This window comes from Cetorhinus maximus, chromosome 1 (genome assembly GCF_964194155.1).
Source record: "Cetorhinus maximus chromosome 1, sCetMax3.hap1.1, whole genome shotgun sequence".
Lineage (NCBI taxonomy): Eukaryota > Metazoa > Chordata > Chondrichthyes > Lamniformes > Cetorhinidae > Cetorhinus > Cetorhinus maximus.
In genome coordinates, this window is record NC_135879.1 from 140,839,451 (window position 1) to 140,855,580 (window position 16,130).

At 43.4% G+C, this 16,130-nt stretch overlaps 1 protein-coding gene across 2 annotated transcripts in view; it reads left to right on the forward strand.

Moving 5' to 3' along the window:
* The first annotated feature begins 1,591 nt into the window (after positions 1-1,591).
* Positions 1,592-16,130, forward strand: part of LOC144683828 (magnesium transporter NIPA2-like) — a 45,900-nt gene continuing 31,361 nt past the window's right edge. The window contains exons 1-2 of one of the 2 annotated variants that reach the window (XM_078547307.1): positions 1,592-1,638; positions 11,453-11,722. In XM_078547307.1, the coding sequence (XP_078403433.1) occupies positions 11,482-11,722 (241 nt within the window). In that variant the 5' untranslated portion in view covers positions 1,592-1,638; positions 11,453-11,481. The remainder of the gene's footprint in view (positions 1,639-11,452; positions 11,723-16,130) is intronic. The other variant, XM_078547298.1, reaches the window with a different exon arrangement.

The following is a 16,130-nucleotide window of genomic DNA, read 5'->3' on the forward strand; positions in this document are numbered from 1 at the left end:
TATTGGTTACTACAGATCATTGATCTTCCTTAATAAGTATTTTTCTTAAAGTTACATTACACACTAAATAAAACCATAATTACTACAGTTGACCACACCATTCTTCACCAAAGGTTCATCACCATTGTCCAACTGGCAACTGCACTCGCTTGGTTCCATTCTTACCTATCTAACTGTAGTCAGAGAATCACTTGCAATGGCTTCTCTTGCTGTGCTCCCAAGCTGTTATTCTGGTATCCCCCATGGATCAATCCTTGGCCACCACCTATTTCTCACCCAAATGCTACCCTTCAGTGACATTATCCGCAAACATAACTTCAATGCTTGTTGACCTACATTGTCTACTGGTTAAGCAATGCCTTGATTTTAAGATTCTCACGCGTATTTTTGAATCCCTCCATGGCCTTGCCCTTCCCCATCTCTGTAATCTCCTCCAGCTGCACAACCCTCCATGATATCTGCGCTCCTCTAATGCTGACTGCATGCGCATCCTCAATTTTAATTTCTCCACCATTGGTGGCCATGTCATCAGCTGTCAGGGCTGTAAGCTCTGAAATTCCCTCCCCAAACCTCTGCACCTCTTTACTTCTTTCCTCTTTTAAAGCATGATTTGCAATGTACCTCTTTGACAAAGCTTTTGGCCAAAATCTGTCCTACTATCTCTGTATGTGGCTCAGTGTCAAATTTTGCTTTATAACAAACCTTTGAAGTACCTTGGGACATTTTATTACAGTAAAGGTATATATAAATACAGAATGTTGTTGAATGTGAAGAATAGATAGTTAGACTCTCTCTCATTGGAAATGCTCATTGCCTGGCACATCTGCAGCATGAATGGTGGAGGGGGAAGGGGTCTAATTACTGTGTGCATGGTGAGAGGAGGTTAGGAACAGTGTGCGTGTGGGGGAGAGGGGCTAATTATTGTGTATGTGGTGGGGGAGGGAGCTAGGAGACTAATCAATGTATATGTGTGGGGGAAGCAGGGGACTAATCACTGCATTTGTGGGGATGAGAGGAGCTTAATTATTGTATTGCTACCTTTGCATCTTTTTCCCTGTTGCAAAGGCACATTGGGCTCCTGCCCATGGCCACAAAGAGAGAAAGCACAGGGAGAGCAGTACTGCTCGATTGATGGTGTACATACAAGTTCTTTCACTCAGTGAGATGGAACCCATGTGCTTGGTCTCACTCCCCATCCCAGCTCTCACCACCGCAGTCACCACACTCCCTGTCCCACAGTCAAAGTGTCCCTTATTTCATTAAGAGTTGATCACCCTATAGGTGATATTGCAATGTGATACAGTGTGGGGTGTAGTGTAGGACGAGCTGTGATACTGTGATGTGGAGTGATGTGATGTGCCTGGTTGTATGTTGTAATGTAGGGTAAGGCACAGTAATGTGGGGTGGGGTGTGTAATGCAATGTTGGGTGGTGTACGGTGGTATGATGTAATGCCGGGTGGGGAAGTGTTGTGCAATGTCATGCAGTGAAATGCAATGTGGGGCGGCCCACAGGATCTCACTAACTGCGGCATTGGCTGAGTGATAGGCGGATACCTGGAGAGTGTGGCCCGGGGGCGGGGCCATAACCGGAGTGCAGACGGTTCAAAGAAGCAAAATACAAGAGAGCAAGTTCGCAGGTAAGGGCATAGGAGGTTAGTATTGGAAGATAGGTTCATGTCGTGCAGTACGGGGGAAATCCCCGCTGTAACTTTTAATAAAAGCATTTTGACTAAGAAAATCTGATTAGTTTGTTCTGTTAAAATTATCACTCCATGCTGTTCACGGAAATCATTCAATAGATTCAGGACCAGGACACCAAAAGTGTGTTGAGGGTAATGTGATACAGCTGCTGTCTGTGATGTTTGTGATGTGTTTAATGGAGAGATGTTTCCTTGTCTAATGCAGCATTGTTTTATAACTTGTACAGCACAAATGATACACGAATTACAATAACTCAAGTAGAAATATTTCATAATTTGACTACGGTCTACAGATGCCAACACTTTTTGAAGGTGCAGTGCATAAATGTTAACAATTTCTGATTTGGCTGAGATGTCGGAGTACAAAGAGTGAAATATATATAACTTTGAAATAAGCCATTTAGTCCAGCCTGTATGCCTTGGTGTTTATCCTCCAACTGAGTAGTAGTCCTTGTTCCTTTTGCTTTCCCTGTTTCCGTACACCATTATTCTCCACTTTTATCCATTTGTTTAACCTATAATAAGTGATGACGATTTCTAATTCAGTCACGAACTCTGGTAATTCACTCCGCAACCTCACTTTCTTAAAATCAAGTTATACTCCAACATTATAACTGATTTCCATGTCTCCCCTCCTAGATTTTAGATTCACAGGAAACAATCTATTTCTGTTTACTCTGTCCTATTCCTTTTGTAGTTTAAATTATCAAATTACCCTGTAATCCCCTCTGGTCTAATGAAAACAAATCTAACATTTTCAAGCCGCCTTATTTGTATTCCTTCATACCAGATATCATCCTCGTGAATCTGCTGTGTACCCACTCTTGCCTTCACATCTTGTTACGCAGAGCCCAACACTTCTCCAAGTAGTTCAACTGTGGTCTTGCTAATATATTATATACCACTTGACATAAAATCTAGTATTCCATTAACTTTTATCCAATTAAAGCATAGCTTTTACTAGAATTAGAAAAGCCCATTTCATCCAACGCACCATGTAGAATTTTCACGGTTATGATCTCAATTTTACTTGATTAATGCTAATCATTAGATTATCTTTAGTTGTTAAAATTTAGTTATTCTAAAGTTAAATCTTCCAATGCCTATGAAATTATCTCCTGGCTCCAATGTGAATAAGTGCTGAAAAACATCAATCTTGCAATACAATTTGCATTACTCAGCTTTAATTAGTTATAATACTGAATAACATTGTTTGCTGAAGGGAAAATATTGTTTCATATCTATGTATTTGTTCTCTAGTTCTGTGATCACACTTTAAAATAAGTACAGCTGTGTTTTAGTGATTAAAATATACTGTTTCTCTTTCTTCAGTTTTCTTTTCTCCTATGATTGTAGCATTATAACTTGGATAAATGGATGGAGAAATGTTTTTTATAGGTTTGTTGGTGTTTTCATTAAAAATGGACAGCAAGGATAACAAGGAGAACCTGTTCCAGTAAATTTGGCACCTACATAATGGTGGTGGATTGGGAAAATTATTTGCAAAGACTTTTTGGCCTGTCCAACTTAACATTGCACCTATTAAATATCAGTGTTGTACTTACAAGACCAAATGACCTGTTGTACTGTGGACAAATGTATTTTGTCCCTCAAGTAAATGTATCCCTTTATTTATATTAATACTGCTGTTTTATAGAGGCATTTGTGTAGGGGCTAATGGTGACACATTTCTATATCAGATGGCTGTAAGTGGTGTCTGTCTTTTTTTAAAAAGATTTCTGACCCATCTGAGGAATTTTTCAAGTGAGAATGTGTTTCTAAAATATATAAATCCAGGAACATTAGGATTTACCATTTTACATTCATTCTGTTCACATGTAACACTGCAGCTACTCCTTCTGAAACTAGAAGATGCAGCTTGGGTTCCAGGCAGAATGCTGTTTACAGGCTTTGGGTTCTGCCTCATGAGTGATATTATTGTGCAGGTAAACCACCAATGTGCAAACAGTCTTCTAATTCAGAGTCTTATAGTGCGACGAAGTGAAGAATGGCACCCCATGGATGTCCAATCCCTCTACACCTCCATCCCCCACCAGGATGGTCTGAGGGCCCTTAGCTTCTTCCTTGAACAGAGGCCCCAACAATCCCCATCCACCACTACTCTCCTCCGTCTGGCTGAACTTGTTCTCACACTGAACAATTTCTCCTTTAACTCCTCTCACTTCCTCCAAATAAAAGGTGTGGCTATGGGTACCCGCATGGGCCCCAGCTATGCCTGTCTCTTTATGGGGTATGTGGAACATTCCTTGTTCCAGTCCTACTCCGGCCCCCGCCCACAACTCTTTCTCCGGTACATTGATGATTACTTCGGTGCTGCTTCATGCTCTCGTCGGGACCTGGAAAAATTTATTAATTTTGCTTCCAATCTCCACCCCTCCATCATCTTCACATGGTCCATCTCTGACACTTCTCTTCCCTTCCTTGACCTCTCTGTCTCAATTTCTGATGATAGACTGTCCACCAATATCCATTACAAGCCTACCGACTCCCACAGCTACCTCGACTACAGCTCCTCACACCCCGCTTCTTGTAAAGACTCCATCCCATTCTCTCAGTTCCTTCGCCTCTGTCGCATCTGTTCTGATGACGCTACCTTCAAAAACAGCTCCTCTGACATGTCCTCCTTCTTCCTTAACCGAGGTTTTCTATCCACGGTCGTTGACAGGGCCCTCAACCGTGTCCGGCCCATATCCCGCGCATCCTCCCTCACGCCTTCTCCTCCTTCCCAGAAACATGATAGGGTCCCCCTTGTCCTCACTTATCACCCCACCAGCCTCCGCATTCAAAGGATCATCCTCCGCCATTTCCGCCAACTCCAGCATGATGCCACCACCAAACACATCTTCCCTTCACCCCCCCTGACGGCATTCCGTAGGGATCGTTCCCTCCGGGACACCCTGGTCCACTCCTCCATCACCCCCTACTCCTCAACCCCCACTTATGGCACCTCCCCATGCCCACGCAGAAGATGCAACACCTGCCCCTTCACTTCCTCTCTCCTCACCGTCCAAGGGCCCAAACACTCCTTTCAAGTGAAGCAGCATTTCACTTGCATTTCCCCTAACTTAGTCTACTGCATTTGTTGCTCCCAATGCGGTCTCCTCTACATTGGAGAGACCAAACGCAAACTGGGCGACCGTTTTTCAGAACACCTGCGGTCTGTCCGCAAGAAAGACCCAAACCTCCCTGTCGCTTGCCATTTTAACACTCCACCCTGTTCTCTTGCCCACATGTCTGTCCTTGGCTTGCTGCATTGTTCCAGTGAAGCCCAACGCAAACTGGAGGAACAGCACCTCATCTTCCGACTAGGCACTTTACAGCCTTCTGGGCTGAATATTGAATTCAACAACTTTAGATCTTAAACTCCCCCTCCCCCCATCCCCACCCCGTTTCTTCCCCCCCTTTTTTTTTCAATAATTTATATAGATTCTTCTTTCCCCACCTATTTCCAATATTTTTAAATCTAAACTAAAACCTCGTTAGTCTTTCCACCCCACCCCCACTAGAGCTGTACTTTGAATATCCTGTCTTCCATTCTTAATTAGCACTTTTCTCAAACAAATGTCACCACCTTCGACACCTCTTTGACCCTTTTGTCTGTGACATCTTTTGATTATCTGCTCATCTCCACAATCACCACACCCTCAATGTGTCTCTCCCACCTCCCCCCCCCCCCCCCCCCCCCCCCCCCCCCCACCCACCCACCTTAAACCAATTTATATTTCTCCCTTCTTCTAACTATGCTTCAGTTCTGCCGAAGGGCCAAGAAGGCTCGAAACGTTAACTGATTTCTTCTCCGCCGATGCTGCCAGACCTGCTGAGTTTTTCCAGGTAATTCTGTTTTTGTATATGAGATTTTTGTTTGTTATTCATTCATGGGATGTGGGCTTCGCTGGCTGGCAGAGCACTTATTGCCCACCCTGAGATGCCCTTGAGAAGGTGGTGTTGAGCTGCCTTCTTCAACCACTGCAGTCCATGTGGTGTAAGTACACCCACAGTGCTGTTCGGAAGGGAGTTCCAGGATTTTGACCAAGTGACAGTGAAGGAACGGCGATATATTTCCAAGTCAGGATGATGAATGACTTGGAGGGGAACTTCCAGGTGATGGTGTTCCCATCTCCCTGCTGCCCTTGTCCTTCTAGGTGGTAGTGATCGTGAGTTTGGAAGCTGCTGCCTAAAGAGCCTTGGTGAATTCCTGCAAAGCATCTTGTAGATGGTACACACTGCTGCTACTCTACATCAGTGGTAGAGGGAATGAATGTGGATGTGGTGCCAATCAAGTGGGCTGCTTTGTCCTGGATGTTGTCAAGCTTCTTGAGTGTTGTGGGAGCTGTGCTCATCCAGGCAAGTGGGGAGTATTCCATCACAGTCCTGACTTGTGCCTTGTAGACAGTGGATAGTCTTTGGGGAGCCAGGAGGTGAGTTACTCGCCGCATGATTCCTAGCCTCTGACCTGCTCTTGTAGCCACAGTGTTTATATGGCTAGTTCAGTTTTTAGTCAATAGTAGCTGCCAGGATATTGATAGTGGGAGATTCAGTGATGGTAATGCGATTGAATGTCCTGGGGCGATGGGCAGATTCTCTCTTGTTGGAGATAGCCATTGCCTGGCACTTGTGTGGCACGAATGTTATTTGTCACTTGTCAGCTCAAGCCTGGATATTGTCCAGGTCTTGCTGCATTTGGACATGGGTGGAAGGAAGGTCATTGATGAAGCATCTGAAGATGGTTGGGCCGAGGACACTACCCTGAGGAACTCCTGCAATGATGTCCTGGAGCTGAGATGATGGACCTCCAACAACCACAACCACAGTTATCTCCTTTTGTGCTAGGTATGACTCCAACTAGTGGAGAATTTTCCCCCTGATTTTCATTGACCCCAGTTTTGTTAGGGCTCTTTGATGCCACACTTGGTCAAATGCTGCCTTGATGCCAAGGGTAGTCTCTCTCGCCTCACCTCTGGAATTCAGCTCTTTTGTCCATGTTTGAACCAAGGCTGTAGTGAGGTCAGGAGCTGAGTGGCCCTGGCGGAACCCAAACTGGGCATCAGTGAGCAGGTTATTGCAAAACAAGTGCCACTTGATAGCACTGTTGATAACCCCTTCCATTACATTTCTAATGATCGAGAGTAGACTGATGGGGCGGTAATTGGCCGGGTTGGATTTGTCCTGCTTTTTGTGTACAGGACATACCTGAGCAATTTCCAAATTGACGGGTAGATGCCAGTGTTGTAGCTGTACTGGAACAGCTTGGCTAGGAGCATGGCAAGTTTTGGAGCACAAGTATTCAGTACTATTGCTGGAATATTGTCAGGCCCCACATCCTTTGCAGTATCCAGTACCTTCAGCCATTTCTTGATATCACGTGGAGTGAATCGAATTGGCTGAAGACTGGCATCCATGATGCTGGGGATCTCCGGAGGAGGCCGAGATGGACCATCTGCTCGGCACTTCTGGCTGAAGATTGTAGCAAATGCTTCAGCCTTATCTTTTGCATTGATGTGCTGGGCTCCTCCGTCATTGAGGATGGGGATATTGGTGGAGCCACGTCCTCCAGTGAGTTGTTTAATTGTCCACCACCATTCACAACTGGATGTGGCAGGACTGCAGAGCTTAGATCTGATCCATTGGTTGTGGTATTGCTTAGCTCTGTCTATCACTTGCTGCTTATTATGTTTGGCATGCAAGTAGCCCTGTGTTATAGCTACATCAGGTTGGCACCTCATTTTTAGGTATGCCTGGTGCTGATCCTGACATGCCCTCCTACACTCTTCATTGGACCAGTGGTGAAGGCGGGATTTTGTCTCCGCAACGACTGTATGATGGTCACCCCTACCAATACTGTCGTGGACAAATGCATCTGTGGCAGGCAGATTGGTGAGGATGAGGCCAAGTATGATTTTCTCTCTTGCTTGTTCCCCCTCCGCCTGCCACAGACCCAGTCTAGCAGCTATGTCCTTTAGGACTCGGCCAGTAGTGGTGCTGCTGAGCCACTCTTGGTGATGGACATTGAAGTCCCCCACCCAGAGTTCATTCTGCGCCCTCGCCACCCTCAGTGCTTCGTCCAAGTGGTGTTCAACTTGGAGGAGTGCTGATTCATCATCTGAAGGAGGGCAGTACATGGTAATCAGCAGGAGGTTTCCTTGCCCATGTTTGACCTGATGCCATGAAACTTCATGGGGTCTGGAGTCAATGTTGAGGTCTCCCTGGGCAACTCCCTCCCGACTGTATAACACTGTGCCAGGTGTCTTGGACATTATCTGTAAGGTATGATTCTGTGAGGATGACTGTCAAGCTGTTGCTTGACTAGTCTGAGACAGCTCCTCAAATTTTGGCTCTAGCCCAAATGTTAGTCAGGAGGCCAGATGTTGGTAAGGAAAACTTGGGCTGAGTTTGCTGTTGTCGTTTCCTGTGCCAAGGTCGGTGCTGGGTGGCCTGTCCGGTTTCATTCCTTTTTTGAGACTTTGTAGCAGTTTTATACAACTGAGCAGCTTGCTAGGACATTTCAGAGTCAACCGCATTGCTGTGGGTTTGGAGTCACATGGAGGCCAGACCAGGTAAGGACAGCAGATTTCCTTCCCTAAAGGGCATTAGTGAAGCAGATGGGTTTTTACCACAATTGACAATGGTTTCATGGTCATCATTAGACTTTTAATTCCGGATTTTTATTGAATTCAAATTCCACCATCTGCTGTGACAGGATTCGAACCTGGGTCCCCAGATCATTACTCTGGTTCTCTGCGTTACTAGTCGAGCAACAATACCACTACGCCATCAGCTCCCCAAAATGAGTTTCCGATTTTTTGAGCTTAGTGTACAATCATGCAGATGTGGACAGGAGTAACCTTGTAAAGCTTCTATATCTCTTCAACTGGAGGGTTGAGCCGCTTAGATGGGACATAGCCAGTAATTTAAATCTGTTGATCCTTGTGATCTTGTTCAGAGTTCTGAGCTGAAAATGATCTTTCCCATTCTTGTATTTTTGGGTCCACTTAATAGCATTTGTACCTCCGCTAAAATACTGCACTCTACATTAGTACAGTGTAGCCAGCATTAACTCCAAAACCACCTTTTCTGAAGCTGTTCAAGTAATCTAATGCAGTTCCAGCTTGAATTGGGGATAGCAGGTGAAAGGAGGCTACCAGCTTAGTGGATGGGGAGAAACGTACAAACATAGGAAAAGGATTAGACTATTCAATGCTGCTTCAGTGTTTAATTAAATCATGGCTGTACCTGAAAATCATTTGCTCATCTGGCTCCTTGTTCCTTGGTATTTATCACTTGTAGTCTTCATATTTTCAATGGGACCATCATCTACAGCCTACAAACGTAAATGGCCTAGCTTTAATTTTATTACATTCTCTTGTTCCGGATGTCCCCACCAGCAGAAGTAGATTTTTAGTATTTTTAGCCCTATCAAGTCCTTTATCATTTTGAACACCTCTCAACTGTCTAAGCTCAAAAAGGAAAACAAATTTATGCAAATTTTCCTCATTATTTAACTCAAATCCTGATATAATTCTGATATTTCCTGAGATGCTGTGCCTAAAGCTGAACACAGTGCTCCAGATGGACCTGACTGAGGCTCTGTAGAACTGAAGCATTACTTCCTCCCCATTTGTATTCTAGTTCCTTTTGAGTTGAATTGAGGGGAAGAAGTAGAATGTCACTAAAAAGTAGGAGGGTTGGAGGAAATGAAAATGTTTCTGTGAAATGGCTAATTGGATGAGTTCCATTCTGTTCCAACTCGGTTCAGAAGGGGTAGAGAGCCTCTATGAATTGGAGTTGGAGTTCGTACGAGAGTGACTGTGGAGATGATGTTTGGGGAAGTGATCCAGCTCCATTTTCAAATTCAAAAATCACGTTTTCTTTTCTCTCGAAGTATTAAAAACCTATTGATGAGAGAGCAGAATTTTTACTGCGAAAATTCAAAATTTTCTTAGGGGGAGTGGGGAGACATGGCCTGTGCTTTCAACATTTATGTTTTGCCCTTCCAGGCTTTCATCTACTTGTTATTCCCTAGATATTAGATATGCTTATGCTTGCTGCAGTTGCCTACCAAATGATAATGAATACACTTAAAAAGAAAATCATTGGCAGTAAATTGCTTTTGTAAATGCTGAGGATATGAAATTTGTTAGTATAGCCCCCCATGTTTGTTTGATTAAGTCAGAGTGCACAATGGGTCATGTCAGGTAATGAATAGCAAGACCAAGTTTTGCTCTACACAGCAAAATCTGTGTACTACGCAATGACCATCCTGGAAGCCAAAGACTACTCAGAATTTATTTTCCTCCATGATTTAGTGCCACTTCAAACACCTTTGCCCCACCCCATTCATGCTCCTTTTCAGTAGGGAGTGTGAAGAGCTCATGGATTTCTGTACCTTTAAGACTGGAGACATCTGTGTAGTTGACCCTCTGCTGCTATTTCCCTCCAGTCTTCCTAGTCTCCAATTCTAATCTTGATCTAATTTCTTTCCTGCTTCTCATCCTTTTCATGAGACTAATTTGATCAGTCCCCTCCCTATACAACTTCTGACCACTCGAGCTGGTTCACATTTTTAACACATCTCTGTGACTTTCAAAATTAACCCCCTACACAGAAGGTGTACCCTTGACCTATTCCATTCTCTTCAACTGATGGCCCATCTCTAACCTCTCTTTTGTCCCTTAAGTTCTTAAATATTTAATTGCTGCCCATTGTTCACTGTCACGCCCATTTATAGAATCTCAGAATCATACAGTGCAGAAGAGGCCCTTCGGTCCATTGAGTCTGCACCGACAGACTCAGACTTTGCTCACGCCAAGATTGCCATGGTCAAAGTTAGACATGACCTTCTGTCTAATTTGACTGCTCTTATAATATTTGATAGTCAACTGTGCCATCATCCTCCATTGCCTCCTTTTTATTTTGTTCAACTCTATGGGATGGCCCTCACCTGGTTATATTATGAACTGTCGAAATGTGTCTCTGCCATTTTTCTATTTCTGCCGTCATACAAATATACTATATACAAATACCACTACCCCGCCTCCAGATTCTATCCTTGCTCCCCTTTGCCTCATCTAAATGTGAATACAGCTTGCAACATTTCGTTTTCAAATGAATAGTAACTAATCATCTTCAAACATATCAGCATCCTGCCTAACCACATCTATTCCCAGTGTGTAGAAGAAAGCCTTCAAAAATGCATTAAAGTATCTTTACATATGCAGAACAAACCTGTACAAACTGCAAAAAGATTGTATTGAAATTTTCCAACCATTTGTAAGCTAAATATTTTTGCATTTAATATTGGGTTTCTCCTTCTTGTCATGGAGTTTCACCTTGCACTTTTTGGGACTTGTAATGCATAGAATAAATTCTCCCCTCAACCAGAAATGTCTTCTCACACCATATTTTGGTTAATTGCAAAAAAAAAATGATATATTGAATATTGAGAAAGATGTTTTTTTTTATTTTTGCAAAGTCTCAAACTATTTTAAACATTAATTGATCACAAGTGGCACAAGACAGACAAGCATGACATACTGTGACAGCATATCTCCTGATAGTAGTTACAAGCAGCAGCAGCCGATCACAATTGAGAGATTAAAATGCAACTTTGGAAATTTCACATACGTTGGTGGTTTTGTGTTTGGACATGGAATAATAATGCTTTTACCCTATAGGCCTTGAGGCCTGACAAATGTTATATATATATTTTTTAAAAGTTGTTTTTCCCCTACAGGTTCCTTCATTTCATTAGCCTGCCCTAATATGACTCGATGGACTTTGTGTCAGATCATCAACATAACCAAAGTAAAAGATGGTCATCCCCACAGAACACGTGAAAAATTAAATGGGACTAATTATGAAACAATAACTTGCCCTGAAGCACAATACAACTTGTACATTGGGTTGGCCCTAGCAGTCACCTCTAGTCTCCTCATTGGCTGCAGTTTTATACTTAAGAAGAAAGGCCTCTTGCGATTGTCTGAAAAAGGAATTACCAGAGCTGGTGAGTCATCCTTGTTTGCATTGAGATCGTTTCAAAGATCACATGGGCGTGTAATTTACTAGAACCACTGGCTTTGCTGAAGTAAGTTCTGGCCAATCAATGTCTTAGTAAAATTTAGAATGCAATTTGCATATGAACTTAATATAAAACAATAGACTGCGTCAACAACTCTGCTGTTTTATGGTGGCTTGTAAGCCAAGAGCATGTTACTTTCTTATATATGACTAATAAGTAACCTGAAATAGCCAGCAGAGTTATCCGAGGCTGGCCAGTCAGAGTCTTGCACTCAATTCTTTTTGGGACCCTCCATCTTTTGTTTAGCTGTCCTGTTTGCACACTTCCTTATACAGCACCTTGGCATTGAAGCAATGTAGAATTAAGAAACCAGACAGCCTTCCTTCCATTCTGACCCGGTTAACCTATTTTTTTGGAATTCATTGTTATACATTCATTATGTATTGTTGTATATGGGCTCACCACCACCTTCTCAAGGGCAATAAGGGTTGGGCTATAAATGCTGGCCTAGCCAGTGACGGCCACATCCCATGAAAGAATTTTTAAAAACTAACAAATTTATTATTCAGCTGTGTTGTAACAGGCTAATGAAGGTAGGGATCCCAAACTTTGGTTTTATCTTAATGAGAAAATGAGCTTTTTTCTTTTTTTTTCACAAAGAAATGTATTACTCTTAAAACTTGCTCTGAATGTTGATTAATTAGATATTCTATGATATAAATGTAAAATTTTTACCTCTTATATAAACAGTCATTTTCATGATTTCAGTAAGTTTGCATGAATTGATTCTAGACAGTAGTGAAAACTCTGCAAAATGCTGTTTTTTAAGTTGATCAATTTTAATAACTTTATATAACATAAAGTGATTAAATTCTTGCTCAAAAATGAGTCTGTCACTTGAGTTCTTCCCTGTCCTCCTCACCAATCTTCTCATCTAACATGCTTGCTGAGAGCTAACTTACTAGCTTCCTTCCAACTTCTCTCGCCCACCTACCACTGCACCCTTGGCATTTGCTGCTGCATGACAATCACAACCAACTCCGCATTTCCCAAGGGCCTTGCCATCCGCGACCTTTATTATGAATAATTTTGTTGATAGCTTAGCTTTGACTGAAATTAGGCTCATGTGGTGCAGTTTACTACTTAACTGGCTATTTCACCACCTTTGATAAAAACAAAAAACTGCAGATGCTGGAAATCCAAAACAAAAACAGAAATACCTGGAAAAACTCAGCAGGTCTGGCAGCATCGGCGGAGAAGAACAAAGTTGACGTTTCGAGTCCTCGTGACCCTTCAACAGAACTGAGTAAAAATAGGAGAGGGGTGAAATATAAGCTGGTTTAAGGTAGGGGGGGGGTGGCGAGGGGAGAGAAATTGGGGCGGGGGGGGTGGTGGTTATAGGGACAAGCCCCTATCACTGCTTGCTTGTCCCTACAACCCCACCCCCACAGCGCGCCCCCCCCACCCCCCCTTAAACCAGCTTATATTTCACCCCTCTCCTATTTTTACTCAGTTCTGTTGAAGGGTCATGAGGACTCGAAACGTCAACTTTGTTCTTCTCCGCCGATGCTGCCAGACCTGCTGAATTTTTCCAGGTAATTCTGTTTTTATTCCACCACCTGCCCTGTCCAAACTGCCAAAATGTAGCTTAGCTCTTTCACCAATTACATATTGGCTTATCTACCTACTCCTCTGACAACTTCTTCTCCTCCTCCCTCTTCATGCATCTCTGCCTGCTCCACACCTATAGTTTCTCCTTTAACAATGACCTTCCACCACCAGCTGCCCTCCCGACAAGTTCCGCCATATATTTTACCAATATCCTTCATTCCTCTCCCAGCTTCTGTACTGACTTGCTCTTTATATTTGGTAATTTCAACTTCATCATGAGATTTCTGAATTCACCAATCTCCTGGCCTCACTAAACTTCTTGATCCACCTAAATTGTCCTACCCATTGTTAATGGGCCACCCTCTCAACTTTCCCATGACTTCTCTATGCTCATGGTCCTGATCATTGACTCTCCAACTACTTTCTTGTATCCTTCATCATCTATATACACCTATCCCATTTCAACTTCACTTCCTTCCGTACCTGCCCTGGAAAAATTCTCCTCGATTTGCTTGCTATTACTTTGAAATTTCCCACAGCCTAGAATTTGATCTTCAATTCATTGCGATTTCACTATACCTGTTGATTTGTTCAACAATATTGTTACTTCCCATCTTTGCCCAGCAAAATTTTCACTCCCATCCTGGTCACTCCCTTAGAATGAATTCTATTTCTGGTTCCTCCAGTTCAAGGAGCACACAGCTGGCTTGACCATCCATTGCCAGACCTGTCTGGACTGGATCAAAATCTTCCTGATTCTATTCTCTTTTGACAAAACTATCTTCCTTTCCTAGACTCCACAGCCCTGTCTCTCCCCCCACCACCCCCCAGGATTTGCATCCATTCTGTGGCTACTGCCTCCCTGCCTTTGCCCACAAAGGCCTCCAGGGTCCCTCCTGATCTCACCTTGAACCCCTGCCACTCTGAGGTCATTTCAGCCATGAGTCCTACCTTCTGATCTCACAACCTCATTCCAACTGAATCACTGTCCAGTTAACTTTCCTTTTTCTATAATCCTTCGTCACAGTGAAAAACACCATCATCACCAGCTCTTTTTTTTAAAAAAAACACCCTCAACTCCCTGTCCTTGGAAACTAGCGCACCATTTCCTACCTCCCTTCCTTTCCAGCCCTTGAATGTGTTATTGCCTGCCAAACCTGAGAGTTCTTTAAGGAGATAACAGGTAAAGTATATGGGGAAAATGCAGTGAACATAATAGATGTACACATTCAGAAAGCCTTTTGCAAGGTTCCAGGCAGGGAACTATTGAAGATTAGGAGAATGCAATTGGTTAATGGCAGGGCCAAGAATGATTGGAAGTGGGCAGTGGTGTTTTCCCATGGTTCTCTTCTGGAACCACTCCTGTTCACTGTGCACATGAATGGCATAGATAAGGAGTGAGGAAGAATGGTGTTGAAGTTCAAAGATAAGACTAAAATAAGAGGCAATGGGCTATTATTGAGGTAGTATAATGGTCAAAAAAAGCAGTATGCAGTCAATAACACCTTGCATGTGGGGATGGACAAAAGCGTCTGACGTTGTCATAGCAAAACTTCAGAGTGATAGTTTCTGCAGCTTTTGTTCACAACCTCGAGGAGCATTGCAAATTTCAAGTCACTGTGGAACTATGTTATTTTCACAAAATGTAAAAGGCTAAACAGTTTTTTTGTCAATTGGACTTTCATGCTTGCTCCTTCTTTCAGACATTTCATCCCAAATCAATTCTATTCTTGATGTGTGATCGCTTTCAAAATATTTAGCTTTTTTAAATATATTTTTAAAAAATATTTGATCCAGATGTTTGCTTTATCAGGATGGCACAGCAATAAGTCCTTTTTGATCTCATGAAGGACATTTTGTTCTTTTGAGCTTTAGCTTCTGTTAAATTGAATACAGGTAACTTTAACCACACATGCAGGGAAGAATTCCTTTCAATAATGTAAGGCAGAATTTTCCGCTCCCACCAGCGCTGGGAATCGTGGTGGGCAGGTGCCGCTTAATTTGGCAGGAGGCAAAAAATCTGTTTCCCAACAGCAGGATAAACTCTGAATTTTGTTTCTTGGACTTTCAAGGTGGGTCCAATTTCCCGATGAACAATGCCGGGAACCCCATTTGCATTCATTAGCATCTCATGCATGCTCATTAAAAGTCCACCTTGCAGGAATTAAGTTTGTCCTCCAAATTATGTTTCCTGCCAGTGTGAATTTAGGATGTTCAGTTTTATGACTGTATATAAATGACGTGCACCTGCTGAGTTTCACTTCTTCCACAACTTGAGGCCCATGGATGCTGCTTTCCCCTTCTTGGGTACCTTGCATAACGTCACTCGAGTGCCATCAACAAACACTGCATCAAAGCTGGACAAGGGAGGCAGGCGAAGGCTGGAAGGGTGGTGGGTAGGGTGGAGTGAAAGCTAGATGAGGAGGCAAACTTATGAGGGAAGGTGGGAGGGATGAGAGTTCCTTAGAAGGCAGGGTTGGTGGTATCCTAGTGGGGAGAACTCAGGGCACTGGTGATAGGAGGGAACAGTCACAGTCAGAGTGGGGAGTGGAATGTGGCAGGATAGCAGGCCCAGGGCGAGAGTCTGAGGTGAAGGTCTCATTGGGTGGGTCACAGAGAGGTGGGGTGGGGGGGGCAAGACAGGTGGTGTGGATAATGGGAGGGTGCGGGGTCAGGGTGGGCATGGGGATGGTAACAGGTCTTGGCTCTGAATGGAGGAAAGGCATGTGGAGGTGGATCGTGATAGGATCCAGGATAGGAGGGGGAAGTTCAAGGGTGACAG